Source organism: Calliphora vicina, chromosome 1 (genome assembly GCF_958450345.1).
Source record: "Calliphora vicina chromosome 1, idCalVici1.1, whole genome shotgun sequence".
NCBI classification, from domain to species: Eukaryota; Metazoa; Arthropoda; class Insecta; order Diptera; family Calliphoridae; genus Calliphora; species Calliphora vicina.
Genome location: NC_088780.1, coordinates 90,752,563 through 90,772,891, shown reverse-complemented (window position 1 = coordinate 90,772,891; position 20,329 = coordinate 90,752,563). Strand labels below are relative to the sequence as shown.

Below are 20,329 nucleotides of genomic sequence, written 5' to 3'. Positions count from 1 at the left end.
GCAAAGGAATATTAGTTCGTGTATATCTATATTAAAACTCTATAACATTGACGTCACAAGCTGGGATCCAATTTTTGTTTTCATTTGCACAAATAGGCTCCCAGAAAATACTCTAACGCTGTGGGAGCAAGAGTTAGATAATAAAACAGATCTTCCGAAATGGTCAGATTTAGACGGGTTCCTTACTAGGAGATATAGAACTCTGGAGTCCGTTTCTGAGATTCGAGGTTTCCAGAATACCAAACCCAACGATTCAAAATCCAAGAATCAGTCTAATTTGAATTTGAACAAAAGAGTACATAGCTTTCAAGCTAACGTTTCGACCCCAAAATGTCAATTATGTCCAAAAGAGTCTCATGCAATCCGCAAATGCCCTAAATTTTTAGCTATGGATCAACAAAAGAGACTAAGTGAGATAAAAAAGGAAGAACTATGTCTAAACTGCTTTTCCAAAACTCACAGTGTCAGGAATTGCACAAGTAAGCACACTTGTTTCAAATGCCAAAAGAAGCATAATACCCTTCTTCATAAAAATGTTGATAGCACTCAATCGTCTCCTAATTCTGAAAATCTAGCTAGTAGTTCATCTCTCAATCCCAATACAGTTTCATATACTCCTACAATTCGTAGTAACGTACAGTCCACTAATAGTTCAACTCCCGCACAAGTTCAATCCTGCTTCGCTTCTAATTCTAAGTGTATTTTATTAGGAACAGCTTGGGTAAATATTTGCCACTTGGGTACAAAATATCAGGTACGTGCTCTGATTGATTCAGGGTCCGAAGGGACCTTTATTTCCGAACGTGTCTTTAATACTCTTGGACTTCCTTCTCAGCCCACTACTGCGCAAATTTTCGGATTAAACAACTCTATTTCTGCTAAAGTTCTACGTCAGAGTTCCTTTGTATTAGGTTCGCAGTTGAATGACCAAATTGCAATTTCAGTTTCGGCCCTGGTAGTCCCTCATCTGTCAAATAATCTTCCATCCCAAAGCTTTTCCAATTCGCAATTTGCAAACCTCCCTAAAATTCCGTTGGCAGATCCTAAGTTCTACTCCAGTTCAAAGATCGACATGTTGATCGGAGGAGATATTTTCCCACTAATTGTTCGCTCGGGGACTATGCATAATGTGTGTCAGTCCCTGTTAGCCCAAGAAACCATATTCGGATGGATTCTAACGGGCCCTGTTTCTCGCCAATCCAGCCCAACTTTTACAGTCAATTCGCATTTCTGTGAAATTTCCTTGGATAAGGAAATTTCACGTTTTTGGGAGGTGGAGAATCTTTCGAAAAAGAACTTTATGTCTCCATCTGATAAAACTTGTGAGGAATTGTATCTTCGAACTACGAAGAGAAATGCCAACGGAAGATACGTAGTTTCACTTCCATTTAAAGAATATTTTCCTAAATCACTGAATATAGGTCACTCGAGATCCAGTGCCATGGCACAGTTCTTTCGTAACGAGGCAAGACTAGTTCGAAATCCAGATTTTAAACTTCAATATGACAATGTAGTCCAAGAATACGAGGAGCTTGGACACATGTTCAAAGTCGATTCATCGAATCTTTCAGACAATCCTAATGTTTATTACCTTCCTCACCATGCGGTTATCAAACCCGATAGTGTCACAACGAAAGTTCGCGTAGTGTTCAATGCCTCTGCTCCTTCATCGAATGGGCAAAGTTTGAATTCTTTGCTCCACGTAGGACCTGTTCTACAAAATGACCTAACTATTCTTATCCTAAGATGGCGTTTTTTCCAATTCGTATTCAATGCCGACATTCAAAAGATGTATAGGCAGATTTTAGTGAACCAAGAACATACGCCATACCAAAGAATCTTGTTCCGAAGTAATCCAAATCAGCCTATTTGCGATTATGAATTAAAAACTGTCACATTTGGGGTTAATTGCGCGCCGTATCTTGCTATTCGAACCCTACTTCAGTTGGCTGATGATGTCCAATCCACTTATCCGATTGCTAGTTCTATATTGCGGAATTCAATGTACGTAGATGATGTTCTTGCTGGAACTCACACAAAAGAAGAGTCCAATTCTAAAGACATTATAGCAGACATTCCACTAGATCATCTCCTTCATGAGGATTTCTTAAAATTCGAAGATAATAGCTCCACAAAAACCTTAGGCATCCGATGGAACGCGTGTTCGGATGAGTTCTACTTTGTGGCAGATACATTTCCGGAGCTTTCGAACTTCACGAAGAGGGAAATTCTATCTCAAATCGCCAAATTGTTTGACCCTGCTGGGTGGTTAGCACCCTGTATTGTTCTTGCTAAAATGTTGATGCAGAAGATCTGGATGGAGGGTACTGGCTGGGACGAAGTCATTACTCCTGACACACTTCAGCAATGGAAAACATTTCAATCGAACTATACTATTATTAATACAATTCGTATTCCTCGATGGATTAACTATTGTCCTAAAGCCGAAATCCAATTCCATGGATTCTGCGATGCTTCTGAAAAAGCATATGCAGCGGCACTTTATGTTCGAATAGCAAATGATAATTTCGTTTCAACCCACCTTATTTCATCCAAAACCAAAGTTGCTCCTATTAAAACACTTTCTATTCCGCGATTAGAACTTTGTGGTGCAGTTCTCTTAGCAGAGATGGTGGAAAACTTGGTACCGACTCTAGTTGCAGAAAATTATTCCGTTTTTTGCTGGACAGATTCAACCATCGTCCTATCTTGGTTAGCCAAACCACCGTGTAATTGGTTAACATTTGTGGCAAACAGAGTATCAAAAATTACTCAAGTCATCGAATACTCCAAATGGAACCACGTCAATTCAGAAACGAATCCAGCAGATATTGCCAGCCGTGGTGTTTATCCAGAGAATCTGGTAAATAATGAACTATGGTGGTTCGGACCACACTGGCTCAGGAGTGAAAGAAGTCAATGGCCAAGATTAGATTTGTCCAAAATTACGGAAACTATCCAAGAAGTTAAGCCCGTAAAGGTACATTTTTCCTATTTCTCGAACTTTGACGATTTGTTGGAACGGTTTTCTTCTTATAACAGGGCCATGCGAGTATTGGCTTATGTTTACCGGTTTTATTATAGAACACATAGACGTTACCGTTCTAGTTTCGTTAAAGATTCAACAGTTCTTTCAAGCTCTGAAATCATTTTTATCCGAGACAAACTCATTTCCGTTTGTCAAAAAGCATGGTATCCTAACGAGTATAAAGCACTCTCTGCCAACCAAATTCTTCCAAAATCCAGCAGTATTCTGAATTTGAATCCCTTTTTGGATCCAGAAGGAATAATTCGCTCCTGTGGACGTCTAGAATCTTCCCCCGGACTAACCTACAATGAAAAACATCCAATAATCATACCATATAACGCACAATTTTCAAAGCTTTTGGTCAAATTTGTTCATGACGTAAGTTTGCACGGAGGAAACCAACTAGTACTGCGTCTGCTGAGGACACAATATTGGATTCCTAAGGCAAAGAATTTAATAAAATTCACGATTAATAAATGCAAGACATGTATTGTATACAAGAAGAGGTGTCAGCAGCAAATAATGGCGGCTCTGCCGTCCGAAAGAGCTGAAATCACTCGTCCCTTCACACATACGGGCCTTGACTTCGCGGGGCCCTTTGATGTCAAAAGCTATTCGGGTCGAGCATGTCGTATTTCGAAGGGATATGTATGTGTCTTTGTATGTTTTTCAACCAAAGCCATCCATTTAGAAGCCACTTCAGAATTATCCACGCAGGCATTTCTAGCGGCCTTTAGCCGTTTTGTTGCACGTCGAGGTTGTCCGCTTCATCTACATTCAGACAATGGTAAAAACTTCGTTGGGGCTTCTAAGGTGTTGGCAAAAGAGTTTATTCAAACTTCCCAGCAGCGTATATTGGCCAACTACGCTCATCAAAATATTTCGTGGCATTTCATTCCAGCAGGACCTCCACACATGGGCGGATTGTGGGAAGCAGGTGTGAAAAGCTTCAAAACGCATTTCCGAAAAATCACTGGTTGTTATAAATATACATTCGAAGAATTGTCCACGCTTCTTTCTAAAATTGAATCGTGCCTGAATTCCCGTCCAATTTCACCGATTTCAACAGATCCATCTGATACATGCGCCTTAACCCCAGGACATTTTCTTATTGGAACTCCGATTCTAGCTCCAGTCGATCCCCAGGTCACTGATATCGCAATTTCCATAACAAATAGGTGGCAAAGACTGAAACTAATCCATCAAAACTTTTGCAGCAGATGGAAAAATGAATACTTGAAGGAAATGAACAAACGAACAAAATGGCAGCGACCTGAACTCAATATAGAAAAAGGCGTAATGGTAGTTATTAAAGATGAGAATCTCCCTTCGAATTCTTGGCGCCTTGGCCGAGTTGTGAAAACTTATTCTGGTTCAGATCATCGAGTCAGAGTAGCTGATGTCTTGACTCAACGCGGGTTAATAACTAGGCCGATTGTCAAGCTCGTAATACTCCCCACAGAATCTTAGATTTCGTTTCAGAACCTTTTACTTACATGCTAATTTTCTCTTCCAGCTCATCATGCCTAAAATTGCTTCAAGATCCAAATCATCTTCGAGACATCTTCCTGTTGAGTATAATGCATATCCTTGCCGACTGTGCAAGCGTCCACACCCTCTCCGAACCTGCCGAAAGTTTTTATCAATGAACATTTCCGATCGGATCAGTGCAGTCAATAAACACAAATATTGTGTAAACTGTTTGGCACACGATCATTCTCACGGTTCGTGTTTCACAAAACATGGATGCAAGCACTGTCGCAAATTCCATCATACCTTGCTTCATGTCAACCCTCGGTTGGTAAATGACCTTTTACCGTCACGTCGTGAGTCACATCCTGACTCACGTCGCTCGCGGTCACCCAATCCAGGTCCTTCTACTTCATCCAGAAAACGTCCTTCTTCGGCACCTAAGACCAAAAGAGAATCCTCTCCGCAATCAAACACAAAGTCGACTTCATTAACCAAAATTATACGGCAGAACATGTTAATACTTCTTCCCACTGTTTTAGTGAAAATAGAATCCAAAACGTCGCATGCCCGTTGCTTACTGGACTCTGGATCTACAGTTAGTCGTGTGTCGAAAGGATTTGTCGAAAAATTGGATCTAACCACTCACACCTTACATGAGGAAACCATATGTCCGATGGTTTTAAAATCTCGGTATGATCCTTCTTCAAAAATAGAAGGGACATTTAGGGTTGACAATCGCATTTCGCTTCGAACACCCTCGCAGTCCCTTCCAGAATCCTACAAAAAGAACTTCAAGGATCTGTTCTTAGCCGATTCAAAATTCTATGAATCAGGTCCAATTGATATCATAATCGGTGTAGATATATATCCGCGAGTGATATGTCAAGGAGTTTTTTCGAAAACTGGATTTCCTACTGCTCAAAGCACTATTTTCGGGTGGATAATTTATGGTCCATGCACCCTTTAATAATTAGAAAATGCACTTTTTAGGCAAGATACTGCAAAATACAAAACGTATCCTTAAATAATTTTTTCTAACATTTATTATAATTTTTACAACTATTGTATTATTGTAAATGAATTCAATTTATGTTGTTAACAATGAATTAAATATTAATAACGAATTAAATTTCCATATTTCTAATTACTATTTTATTATATTTCAGAAATAACGTCGCAGACATGGCCAAGCTGATTATTCAAATCGCATTGCATATATGCTGCAAGGTGGGCGGCAATGTTAATGCCAAAAGTCGTCACATCGACTTTTATATTAACAACTGAGATGAGCAAGATTTTCTCCTTATCTACTATCATATCATAAAGCTGAATTATGCGAGAAAACGTCAAAAAGTCACTGTCAGTTTGGCCGAAAATGTCTGCCATGTTGTTTCCGCCCAAATATGTTACCCTTTTTGACCATTCTTTTGAAGTCATCGAAAAAAGGTATATCAAATTTAGTCCAATAAAATATTCCTTATCCAAAATCCTAATTTCTTGTTTTTCATTTGTTTCATTTTCATATTCCATACATTTTCTACTGGGGTTTTGCGATTCGACTGAGCAAACAAGATAAAACAATTGGGTTTTATTTTGTTTGATCGATTGGCTCAGAGATTGATTGATTCGATATTCCCACTAGATTCCAACTCTAATTATTCAACTTAACAGAGGACAACTGTCAAATGGTGAACTAGACTCCCATGAGAACAATTCTCAGAAGACTTGTTGGTGTACTCGCTGGACATAATGTAGTTTGTAGAGCATGCGATGAGGATTCTTGGTTTTATGTCCTGCCTTTTTTTCGTATTAGAGAGTCATAGTTTCCAAAGGAAACAATACCTGAATTATAAAAAAATAGTGACTTGAATTGGAAATACAAACAAAAATTTGTTGAAAACTTGTGTTATGTATGTTAAAAGGAAGTTAATTTGCAAACAAATTCCTACTAATAATCAACTTGCTTACATAAGTTAAAACAAAAATATGAATTTGTTTGCACATCATTAAACATTATAAAAACATGAATAGCAATACAAGTATTAATTTCAAATTATTAAACTGTTTAAAAAATTTATTTAAAAACATCAAACTTTTTCACAAAACTTTAGATTTCACACGAATGAATATTTACTTAAAAACATACATACATACATTTGTATAAAATTTCTACTTACTCGTATCTTTATGTGCGGCAAGTTTTTTATTCGTTTTAAATAAATAGATGTGTGTGAGCATTTGTTATAACTTCCCTGAAAAGCCATAATTTATGCAAATATTTTCAAACAAATCGATCTTTATGGTTGTAAAAAGTTGTGGCAACATCTCAAGAAAAATAATAAAATAAAAAAACATAAAATGCGGCCAGCAAGTAAAAACTCTTAAAGAAAATTTCTCACTTAAGTAAAAGTTTTCTATCGTTTTTTTTATTTCTGTTAGGTTTTTTCCAGCTGTATGTGTGTTAACATTTCATTGTTTTTCAACAAATTTCATGTTCTTGTTTTTTTGTTCAATACCCGTATATGGCAGAAAACTTGAGAAAATTTAATATTTACTTTATTAGTTTGCTGAAGTGCAAGTTGTTTTTAATGATGCCAATTGCCAGGAATGCTTTTTGTTGTTGTTATATTTTTTTTTGTGTTTTTATTTTCATTTTACTAGAACAACGACGTCAAAAAGAAAACCCTTAAACTTTAAAGTGGAGAAAATGAGAAAAGTTTAAAAAATGTTTCCTTTTTGCTGCTTTATGTAAAGATAAATATAAAACACATACATTTGTACATACAAAGACGCATATTAGAGGTTATTATAATAAAACACACATCCAAAACTAATTAATGCTTGACGTAACCATCTGTCAAGAAATTTTACTATTCAATATAAGATTTTTACAACCGGTAAGAATAATCTGATCGAAGAAATTACACTACTATAAGACATACATATTCCCAACAAGTACTTATTGTCGTGATGCAATTACTCAATTATATACTTTCCAATGACTACTACATACCGTAAGCGTTACTTAGAAATAGTCTGTAATGACTTTTTTTATTATGTGTCATGTAATTGCTTATTTTCTAGTTATTTGTATGATCACATTTCATAATGCAAGTAGAATTTTCTAATGCAGTTTTGACCAATTTCAACGATTTTAATTTTTACTTGTTTTTCAGATATTAAAATGTGAACAGCTCAATTTTGAATAAAAAATTCCAACACTCGTTTTAGTAAATAAATAAAAAATTTAAATGAAAATTTATTTATTTCTGTAGAAACGACTGTTGTCTAAAAAATAAATAAAAGTAGTAAACCTTGATGTCCCAGAATAATTTGTAATGCGCGTTTAACTAAACATTTCACATTTTAATATGTAATACAAAAAGTAAAAATCAAAAGGATAGCAATTGGCCGTCAGAAAATTGCATCAAAAATTCACTTTATTGAGATAGTATTTTGAAGTTTTGAAAGAAGAGTTCCAGAATCAACTAAATCGTTTCACAGATTCACAAGATATGAAAACATAAACGTACATGTTTTTTCGAATTTTGTGTAAGTAATATATCAAAAAATAGCACTGTCCAACAAAGTGAGACTTTTTGATTGGAACAGAATAGCGATCCTATAATTCTGAAAGGGCATGTTGAGTAGATAATTTTAGTGGAATAAACTTATTGTCCAAAATTTTTAATTTTTTGATCGAACTAAAAAAAATGTTGTAAGTTAATGTCTGAGAGAATTCTTATTGTCAGAGTTATATTGTGGAATTTTATGGAGATCATTTTTGTGGAAGATCTTAACCTTCTATCTCCTCTCTTTTTTCGAGAAAATCAAAAAAAGTTCTTTCAAAAAGGATATTGAAGGATTAAAATATTGGGAAAAAACTTAAAATATACGGCCATTTTTTTATAGTTGAATATGAAACTATAGTTAAATATGAAATTTAGTCTTTCTATCATGATTGCAACCCGGGGAAAGAATTACATTTTTTTCAGGTTTTGAAAAATGTTGCTATTAAGTAATTACTTTTGCAATTTAATTTAAAATAATCGAAATGTGTACATAATTGTCGATATAAAAGACAAAAATTGGTTAAAAAATGTTAAAGTTATTAAAAATACGCCAGGCCATTAATGTGTCTCAGGACACTAGAGCAAGAAATATAGGAACAAAATTAACATATTTTGGGAAATAAAAGCTCATTTTTACTTAAAATATATCCATATTTACTTGAATATTAATTTTTGTCATAATAGTAAACTGTTAAAATATTCGCAGGTATGACCAAAAAAAATTAATTTTTTTAACGGCAGTTGTTTCAAAACTCCATTTTCAAAATTGGAAATTAACCATTAAGAGCACTTGGGTTCAAAATGACTGTGTTTTTCGTGATTTTAAAAGTACAAAGAAAATATTTTCGTTGATATCCTTTAAAGGGTATAAACTAGCATACTTCTTTCAGACTTATCGTTATCTTTTCAGTAAGTAAAAATAATGTTATCTAACTAGGGTTAATGTTTATATTTAGGTGCTTTAATATATGGGGCATTTCATGTCAAGTGAACCAACTTTTGAAATCGATGTCTTCCGATCGGGATGAAATTTGCACCAAGGTTAGCTCTATTGGATAGTAACTCAGACACAATTTTTCAACAACATCGGTCGAGAACTCTCTGAGTTATAGGGGGTAAAATTTTGACAATTTGGTCAAACAGGGGTTTTTTCTTATCCATGTAACTTATTACCTATTGTTCTTAGCAAAATGTGTCCCAAATAGTATAGATAGCTATTTCTTCGATCTTTCGAAAAAAAATATTTAAAAAAAAAAATAAAAAATTTTTAATATTTTTTTTCCGAAATCAAAAACTTTTTTGACTTTTTTTTCTTAAAATAAAGTTTAGATATTTTCCTTGAACACCTACTTGGTCGCTTAGTGGGATGCGAGTGGGATATCTATCAAAATAAATATTTTGTAACTCAAAACATAAAATTTTTGACTTTTTTTGCAAAATCAAAAACTTTGTTGACTTTTTTTTTTCAAAATGGACCCTTTTTTAATCTTTTTTTTTAGGTCAAACAAAAGCTTAGATATTATCCTTGAAGACCCTTTTGGTCGCTTAGTGGGATGCGAGTGGGATATCTATCAAAATAAATATTTTTTAACTCAAGACTTACAATTTTTGACTTTTTTTTTTGCAAATACGATTTTTTTTCCAAATGGGCCCTTTTTTTAAAAGTTGGTTCACTTGACATGAAATGCCCCATATATATATTTTCAGTACAAGTTGGTTATGTTATTCATAACTGATGTGAATGTAGCAGAATATCATTATGTATACACACACTTTCATTCAAATAAGTAGTCGTATGTATTTAAGTTTCTCGGCAAAGGTTCTGCTGTTCTATTACTATTCTTTTAGAGGTGTGTGTATGTTTGTTTTAATTTATACTCTTATGTATATTAGGCCTGTCCCTAAAAAATAGATGGGTCTTATTTTGTTCTTTGGTAGCTAAAACTAACTTATGTTGATATTTAAACTCTAACATAAAAGAACAAGAAAGTACTTTTATATACCCTTCTCCGAAATTTCGGTTTTTTGCGAACCTGTTAATTTAAAGAATTGATTTTCGGTTAACCGGTTTATATCACATGATGAATTTTTATATTCATTTTACTGCATTAAACTGCTGACATATACTATACGAAATACGAAATTTTTAAAAATTTTTAAAACTCAAAAACTTTTTCAGGATCAATAAAATATAATGAAACTGTTTAAAATTAAAATGAAATTTCACATAATTCTAGAAGTTTAGGCTAAATCTTACTAATACTGCATTCAAAACTTAGTGATGATTTTACCAAACGCTAAATTGAATTTGACACACATACGTTTTTTCAATAAATTTAACTTCATTGGTGCATTTTGGTCTTAAAATTTTACATTATTAATCATTTCGTTAGCTTAGTGTACAAACGTGCTAAGTTACTTTTCAGAAATATTACAGGAGATACAAAAAACTTCTTAAAATCCTAGATTTTAATTACTTTTGAAAACTGCAGTTTTATCAATTATTTGATATAATTTATAATGACAAATAATCTCAGTTAAGAAGAAGTGTGTTTACATATTATATGTCCTTTTGGGGACTTAAAACATTTTCTGTTTCATATCAGAAAGTCGAGGTGATAATAAATGTTAAAATTATCAAATATTTATTAAAAAAATTAATTAAAACTAGTATTATATCATTTTGATTGAGATAAAAATGGACTTAGCTCTTTTGCATATTTATAGTCATTAAATATTAACCATTCCTGACTACTAAAAACAACAAATTTTATAGCTATATAAACTTTATTGGATATTTCATGTATTCTACACAGAGAAATGTATTGTTTAAACATTTAAGAAAATTTCTTTCAATTTCGGTTTACCGGTTAAGTCGGTTTTTTTGAAGTCGGTTAACCGAAAAACCGGTTTTCTCAAAAAGGCAAATTTACCAAATTATACTCTAAAATATAAATTTTAAATATTTTTAAGTATATAAATTTTAAAAAGCAATTTAGTTTTTTTTTAAAATGTTTTTCTAATTTTTTTAAAAAAAAAATTTCAAAATTTCATTTTTAATTTAAAAAATATTTTTTTTTAAATTCATTTACCGAAAAAAATTTTGAAAAAAAAATTTTGAAAAAAAAATTTTTCCCGATTTTTACCCATTGTATGTCCGACTTTCTACTTTATATACATAGGTCTATAAAGTTCTATCGTTCGATATCCATATTATCCATATTAATGACATGGTAATCCAGATATAGATCACAAAGTCGTAGAAATTCGAGATTTTCCTGGCTTTTTCTTAATATCTCATCCATTTTTCCGATTTTCTCGATTTTAAATAGCCTGGAAAATGTTTAATGACTTTAATATTGTTACGTTTTAATCTTTTCAAAACGTTGGTTTATTTCCTTTAAATAAACCGGATACTTTTGATTGCAAATAAAAGCCGTTTAGTAGTTTGAAAATTGTAACAACTCTTTATTTCTTTAAAATGTACAACAACAGAATTAAATAGTCACTCAATGTTTTTATTATACAAGTTTATAAATTCTCAGAAATACAGACACTTTATAATGTATACGAATTCACTTGAAAAATACAGCACACTTTAAGGCACTCAGTTGATGTTTATTCAATTAGCGTCTCTGATAATCTAAACTCACGACTGCAACCTCTGCCACTATTTATAACACTGCCATCTGCACTCTAGATTGTTCTTCCTACAATGTTCTTTAACTGAATATTCGAATTCGAATACAGCGTTGCCAACTTACGATCAAATCAAGTGAAAGCTTTTATTTAATAATGCCCACAGATATGTTACAGTTTGCTATTACAGCACTGTTATTTGAAAGCATTATGCTACTTTTAAATCAGCCCTTAAAATCGTTATATTTGAATTCAAGTACAATTTCGTAACAATATATTTTAACCAATTTCTATTTTTATGTCTCACAACTAGGGTTTGGGGTCCGGGAATTTCCAGGATTTCCCGTAAAATTATTGTCGGGAATTCCCGGGAAAAAATTTAAATTTCCCGGGAATTTAAACGGAAAATTTAAAATTAATTAAAAATAAGTTAATATATTTAAATATGACATCTCTGCTTGATGAATGGCTTGTTCCAAATATTAGTGGAGGTTTTAAACACCATTAAGGATACAGTAGAAGCATTAAGCCTAAATGAAACCATTTTTCTGATAGGTGATGCTATAATGAACACACTTTATGAACAGCAGTTATCTAAAAATTCTACGATTTCTCAAAAAACGGTTCATTCAATTAAATTAAACCTAAAAACTTCAACATTATAAGATAAATTATAATATAAAAACACAATGTTAAAAATTTATGGACAGCAAATGTATGAACGTCTATTTGACCACAATATTCCCTCATCTGTTCAAAGCGTTGATGATGCAAAATTTTAAAAATCAATTAGAATACTCAATCAATATTGAAAAGGAAAGCCCTAAACATTTAAAATCAAATGCTGAAAGTTTTAAGCGGGAATTAGATTTATTTGAAGCAAGTAACAATCGGAGAATACATTTTGATTGTCTTTATAATGCTTTAATAACGATAAAGCCAACACATGTTTAAAGCGAAAGAGTTTTCTTGTCGAATGACTTATTGAATGCATTAGTAATTTTGACAAATCAATTTTTTAAAAAAATAGTTCTATGACGGACATATAACATTATTTTTATGATATAATATCGGTATTCAAAATGTAGAGTACTTTCTATAGCAAAGTAGCAAAAGAGTTTAGCAGAAAACAAAATACATTAGAACAACTTTTTTACTGCTTTACTCTTTTTAAACTATATGAGGTAATTTTGAATTTCATATTTTTGTTTTGAAATGAATTTAATTTTATTTTAAAATATATATATTTTATATAAAAAAATATAACAGAAAAATCAAAAGAAAGAATCTAAAAAGTGCATAAAAAAACCTATTAACATATTAAACGACATCGAATTATAAAGATACGTTCACAATTTATAATATTTTGTGACACTTAATTGCTCTTTTACTATACTATATCATGAATACCGCTAATATTTAATTTTATAGTAACAAGTGATCTCCAAATATTTTAATAAACTTATTTCGGTTTTATGTGGGTACAATTAAATTGTAATGTATTGTTTTTCTTTTTTTTTTAATAAAATTACACAATTTTATAAAATAATTTTTTTTTACTTATTTTTCTAGTTAAACAAACAAATGAAATTTTTCATTCCCGTTTCCCGGGAAATTAAATTATCCGGGAAACCCCAAACCCTACTCACAACTACAAATACGTACACATTTCGATTATTTGATATTAAATTGCAAAAATAATTATTTAATGGCAACAGTTTTACAAAAACTGAAAAAAATCGCATTTTTCCCCTTGAAAATTTTCTCACGAACTTAACCCTCGTGCTGCACGCCAATTTTTAACCGATCGAGCTCAAACTTTTGTGTAATTTTTTTTATCCTAACCTCACACAAAACTGCCTTTCGTTTATGAAACAGATGAGTTTTAAATTTTTCCATACATTGAAGGTCCACATTATTGTATATGTGATAAAGATATTAGGTGGGTCGATTTAGCAATCGATATTGTGCCATCGATTTTTCGATAGCTTTTGGCATGAGGAAAAAATTTCACTACGACATATCAAAAAAATCATTTTCAAAGCGCCCAAATTTCAGAAAAAGTAAAAAAATTTACATTTTCTCAAACTTTGCTTTTAAGGATTTTTTAGTAGGTAATAAAATAAAAACGACTGATTTAATTTTCGTAAATTTGTATACTTTTTCTGAAATTTGAGCGCCTCGAAAAGGATTTTTTTAAATATCTCTTAGTGGAAATTTTTTGCATATATCTACAAATTTGTATCCTTACAAATCCGCCCACCCTATATTTAAGTATCCATGTATGTATGTTTGTACATATTATTTTACAGGTACTTGTGAAATGAAGAGTTGAGTGTAAATTAATACTTTAGCGTTCCACATAGAGTGGATTTTGTGTTTCAACTGCTTCTACCTGTATACATTTTAGTTTTCCATTGCAACTTTTTTGCATCTTCTTTTCTCTCATAAAACGCTTACCTTGAAAGAACAATTTTTAGAATTATATACATTTGCTGTTGTTATTTTTAGTGTTGTTGTGTTATTTTTTTTTTTCATTCTTTTTTTATTTTAACTAGTTTAGTTGTTTTATGCAGTAGTGAGCTGATGATATTGTTGCTGCTTCTGTTGTTGTTGTTGCTGTTGTTATTCTTGTTGGGGTTATTAGAGTATGAAAAATAGATTACGCTGATAGAAAGTAAAAGTATACAGGAGAAAAAAAGTGCTGCATAGAGAAAACAAAAAGTAAAAAAAATATATTAAAAACACAACTAAAGTGATTAACATTTAATGCTTATGGCGTATAACTAACTAAGCTAACTCACTAACAAACTAATATGTTACGGAACAAATTTAAACTAATATTGAAAAAAAAAGTGAAATTGGAACATGTTCCAAGAGAAAAATTACCAAGTGGCTTATAATAGTATTAAGAAAGCATAAATGTTATGTAAACCAAATTGTGTGTATGTTTTTAAGGTTGTCATTATTTCAGTATTACTATTAACTTAAATATATTAGAAATTAGGTTAGTTAAAGCTAAAATTTGTATCTATTTTCAATGATTCCACCAATTTAAATTGCTGTGTTAGACGGAATTATGCCAGAATATTTGCAACATAATGCAACCGCAGCTATGTCATGCGTGCAGAGAAAAAACATGGTGGTGCTAATCATAATTTAAGAGCACCTTATTATGATATGCTTTATGATTGTAGTCCAAACATATTATGATCATTATTAGTATCATGAAATATCGTATCATAATATTAATAGGCAAGTCGACTTCTTTAGACCCCTTTTAATCTCACATTATATATTCAATTTGGGCAAGAAATATATCATTTTAAAGGGATTTATTCACAGAATGCAAAAACGTGTACATGTGAACCTTAAGCTAAAAGGTAAACAAAGCAATGCGTGTTTGTCCAATGTGTTGTTGTAAATAAATAAGAGAAACAATTAAACAGTATTGATTTCGCTCTGTTTTAAGTGAGAGTTGTTATAGAAAACAACAATTTTGAAAATTTGTTTTATAAACCTTTGACAAATTTAAAAAACTGTTTATGCATATGGGTGTAAATATGTAATTGTAGATAAGTAAATAGTTATTTTATAATATGTGCAGAACTATAATTGTGACGATTTTCAACGGTTTATCACTGCATGAAGTTTAATGAAAAATGGGACGGATCGGAAAAAACGGAAACTACAAAGTAAATAGTTATTTCTAAATATTTTGTGAACTATAATTGCAAGATTCTTCAAACTTAGTCTAAATGGCTCTTTTATAAATTTGCGTAGTTTCGCTATTCCAATTATTCGGGATTGGAATAGTGGGCGTGGCACACCCTATACAAAGTATATAATTAATTTCGAATATCTGTAGAACTATAATTGTAAAAGTGTTTAAACTTTTAGCGAATTAATTTCTTATTACTTTGCGGAGTTTAGCTGAATATAGACGGAATTAGATTAGAAGACATAGCACTCAAAATGGGAGAGGTCGGAAAAGGCTGTGAGTCACCTCCCATAGAAAGTAATAATTGCAAGGTTCTTCAAACTTACAATTTTACACACATTACATTACATTACATTACATTACACACATTTTACTCTATTACCATTTTACACAGATTGGCTGAAAATAGTCGGAATTGCATTAGTGGTTGTGGCACAAAGTAAATAATTAATTTTGAATATCTGGAGAATTATAATTCTAAAAGAATTTAAACTCGGTATTAATCAATTTGTTACCATTATACGGAGGTTAGCTAAAAACGAATTTATTCCTGTTCCCTGTTCCCTGTTCGAAGTTTAGATAAGCATGATCGGCGTAGTAGGAATGACCCCTCCCTTATAAAGGAAAGTTAAAGTAAAGCTCGATATTTACATAAAAGGTTTAAAAATAGGTGGGATTAGAGCACTGGAGTGGTATGTCCCATACAAAATTAGTTAGTTATTTTCGAATATCAAGTGAACTGTAATTGAGAGATTCTCAAAATTTGTATGTGTTATTTTCGTATTTCCATGCATATTTTTTTAATTTTCCTAGGGTAGGGGTAGCGAAGTGCACCGGGTTATGCTAGTTATTATCAAATATACATAGTCGAAATATCATTGTCAAACATGATCATAGTATGATCTGAATTAATCATATTATGATATCAGAAACCAAATTTATCAAATTATGACACAATGACATTTTTAAAATAAGTAAGAAAGTAAGGTTGATCAAGGGAGCTATGGCCAATTATGGACCGATCACCATGAAATTAAATAGTGTGATTTATGTCTATATGAAAGTTATTTATGTTGAATTTTATGTGTATACCAACATTTTTAGGAGATTTATGCACGTTAAAGTGATTTTCGGAAGGGGGCTTATATGGGAGCTATACTAATTATGGACCGATCATAATAAAATTTAGTGACATGAATTCTGCATATATAAAACTTATTTGGAGCAAAATTTGTATAGATATCTATATAAATTAAACATTTATGACCGATAAAGTCCAATTTCGGGAGGCCATTTGTATGGGGGATAGGTGAAATAATGGACCGATTTCAGCCAGTTCCAATAGGCTTCGTCCTTAGGCCGAAAAAATAATATGTACTAAATTTTATCGAAATATCTTCAAAAGTGCAACCTGTACTCTGCGCACAAGCTTTACATGGACAGCCAGCCAGCCGACCAGACGGACGGACATCGTTTAATCGACTCTGAAAGTGATTCTTAGTCGATCGGTATACTTTAAGGTGGGTTTTAGACTAATATTTTTGGGCGTTACAAACATCTGCACAAACGCATTATACCCTCCCCACTATGGTGGTGTAGGGTTTAAACACCCACATTTTATATGAGAACCACTGCATATTTCTGGTGTATCATAGAGTGATATTTAAATTGGAAAAGTATTAACATACAGTATTGTTGTCTGTAACTATCCTAATTAATATTACTTATTGAAAACTCATTTATTACATTTTGTTGTTATTGTCGATTTCTTTATATGAAATTTATCTACCACAATAATCTTTACTTAAGAACCAAAAGTAAATATTTCATATTCTTTTAAATGTAAATTAAAAATAAAATGAATTGAAACATGCAGAGTGTTAAACCGCAGGTGTAAAATTCATTACCTCTCATTTTATTGCAAGTTTATAAGTAAAGAAGAATTAAAACAAATAACAAAAAATTAAATAATGACAAAGCATCCTGTCAAATAAGTTGAAGTCATCATCTTCTAACACTTCTTCACCAAACATCTGTTGGCAAAGAGAAAGGGAAAATCGTGTAAGTAAATTAGTTCTTGAGCAAAAGTTGCAAAATGAAATTACCAATATGAAAAATATACGAGAGCTTTATTAGAAGTTATTTTATTTGAGTTATTAGGGAAACGCTTTTAAGTAATTCTAAGTGTTCGTTTTGAAAACAAATGAAGATATGTTTTATGTAATACAATGCAAAGAGTCTCAATTAAAAAATATTTTATACCAGTGGAAGAGTGGTCGCTCTAAAAATACCTAAAAACCTTTAAAGGAGTTTAAGAAAATTAATCAGAATAAAAATATATTCAGATATGATAAAGCTGATTTATTTTAATTTGCAAGTACTTTCTTGTCTGCACTCATAGACTGCCATCCTTATCCCTCCAACATACAGTAACAATATGTAACAACACAAAATAATCTTAATTACAATATCAACATGACTGTGTGTGTATTAAGGTGGCCCTTATTTTGAAATTCTTTGATCTTCGATGCTTCCAAGAGCATATGTTTGTAGTCCAAACATATTATGGTCACTATTAGTATCATAAAATATCATATAAAGGTAAAATATAGTTGTAATATTACATCATACTATTTTATCAAGTAATCATATAATGATCCAAATTAATCGTATTATGATCCACTGAAATCACATTAGCATCCAAGGTAATCTTAGCTTAGACAAACACAAAACATAAACACTAATGCAAAAATATTCTACAAATGGTGAGAACAATATATTATTATTTTTCTTATTAATGCAGGATTTTATCAAATTGTTATAGCGTAGACAGACGACAGCGTTAATTTGCTTAAAATTAAAATTAACTTGTGAATTATCCCCATCCTATTGCGCATTAACTTTGATGTAAATGCCCAAAATCAACTGAATTTATACCTAATTTAGCTATTTCAATATGGCAATACCGTTGACAATCAATCAACTGTTGGCAAATTGTTTATTATTGTGGATAAAAAAAAGTTGGAAATTAATCTGTAACTTCTAAACGATCAGCCCGGTTTGAATGAAATTTCACACGAGCGATGAGGAAGTGTTGACGTTTTGATTTTGGACCACATGGGCGTACTGGGGGTGCGGCCAGTGTTCTGCAAAATTAGGACACCTCCGTTATACTAAATTTTTAAAACGATCTTTTTTCTTCGTTAGTGTCCCGATTTCAAATAAATTACATATATAGAATCTCCTCATAGAGCACTACAAAAAACCTTGTCGTAGCTATCAATTACCTCTAACAGCTTAGGAGAAATTCGCATTTGAAAATTAAATTTTCAAAATTTTTCCCCACCCTACTACAGTTTTTTTATAACAGCTGATCCAAGTAATTGCCGATTTTCCTTTATTGGACCAACAACACATGTATGTGTATTTTTGGGGAAAAAAGGACTTTTTATCTTTTTATGTTATCGTAAACAATTTCTAAGACGATGTATACGGAATTTATACTTTTTGAAAAGCTAACTTTTCATCAAATATTCGAAATGAAAAAAAAAATTTAATATTGTTGATACGGAGGGGACCAGGTCCATTCAAAAAACTACTATTTATACCCTGCGCCACCATAATGGGGAGGGTATTATGCGTTTGTGCAGATGTTTGTAACGCCCAAAAATATTAGTCTAACACCCACCTTAAAGTATACCGATCGACTTAGAATCACTTTCTGAGTCGATTAAACGATGTCCGTCTGTCCGTCCGTCTGGTCGGCTGGCTTGCTGGCTGTCCATGTAAACCTTGTGCGCAGAGTACAGGTCGCAATTTTGAAGATATTTCTATCAAATTTGGTACATACTATTTTTTCGGCCCAAGGACTAAGCCTATTGAAACTGGCTGAAATCGGTCCAATATTTCAACTAGCCCCCATACAAATGTCGTTCAGAAAATGGACTTTATCGGTCATAAATGTTTAATTTATAAATGTATCTCCACAAATTGCGCTCCAAATAAGTTTTATATATACAAAATTCATGTCACCAAATTTTGTTACGATCGGTCCATAATTAGTCATAGCTCCCATATAGACCCGCTTCCGAAAATCACTTTAACGTGCATAAATCGCTTTAAAATGTTGGTATACTCACAAAATTCAACATAGTAAACTCTCATATAGACACAAATCACACGACCTAATTTCATGGTGATCGGTCCATAATTGGTCATAGCCCCCATATAAGGCCCACTTCCGAAAATCACTCAAAAGTTCAAATTATTGAAATTTTAAAAGAAAAATGTTTTTACATTTTTACTTAGTGTAGGGTATTAGATGATCGGGCTTGACCGACCATACTTTCTTACTTGTTTTTATGTAAAATTTAAGTTTAAAGCAAAGATTCTCAAATCACATAGTCGATATCAAACAAGTAAGACCATATAATACCCTACACCAAGTAAATGAGTAAAAATATTTTTCTTTTAAAATATCAATAATTTAGATTTTTGAGTGATCTCCCCACTATGGTGGTGTAGGGTATAAATATAGTAACCCACTTTAGATGGCCAAATAAGTTCTTAATTATTTCGTAGAAGGTTCCGATAACCCTGCCCTGGTATGGATAAAAGATCCCATTTTTGGGATTTTTCAACACTTTTTTTGGAATTGCCGGATTCCTGATTACAAAAAACAAAAATTAGTTTTTATTTTTGCTTTTCCAATTCAATAATCTATATAACTGTACAATTTCATTAGAAAATATTCATAAATAAAAATATAATTTAAAGAAGTATTTTTAAAAAACATTTTTTGTCATATTTTTCAAAAAATTATTCCATGAATTTTTTAATTGTCAAATTTTATATGTATTTTGGAAAAAAAGACAAAATCCCCTATCCATTGATATA

The 20,329-nt window shown here is 31.8% G+C and overlaps 2 protein-coding genes across 2 annotated transcripts in view; both read left to right on the top strand.

Annotated features, from left to right (window-relative positions):
• The window catches only part of LOC135951499 (uncharacterized), an 88,875-nt gene extending 84,377 nt beyond the window's left edge, over positions 1-4,498 (top strand). Inside the window, exon 3 of the mRNA XM_065501160.1 lies at positions 1,041-4,498. Within this exon, the coding sequence (XP_065357232.1) occupies positions 1,041-4,498 (3,458 nt within the window). The remainder of the gene's footprint in view (positions 1-1,040) is intronic.
• Positions 4,327-5,468, top strand: LOC135951477 (uncharacterized). Its single transcript, XM_065501136.1, has one exon. It carries the CDS (start codon positions 4,551-4,553, stop codon positions 5,466-5,468), a length of 918 nt encoding a protein of 305 aa, XP_065357208.1. The 5' UTR covers positions 4,327-4,550.
• Positions 5,469-20,329: the final 14,861 nt, after the last annotated feature.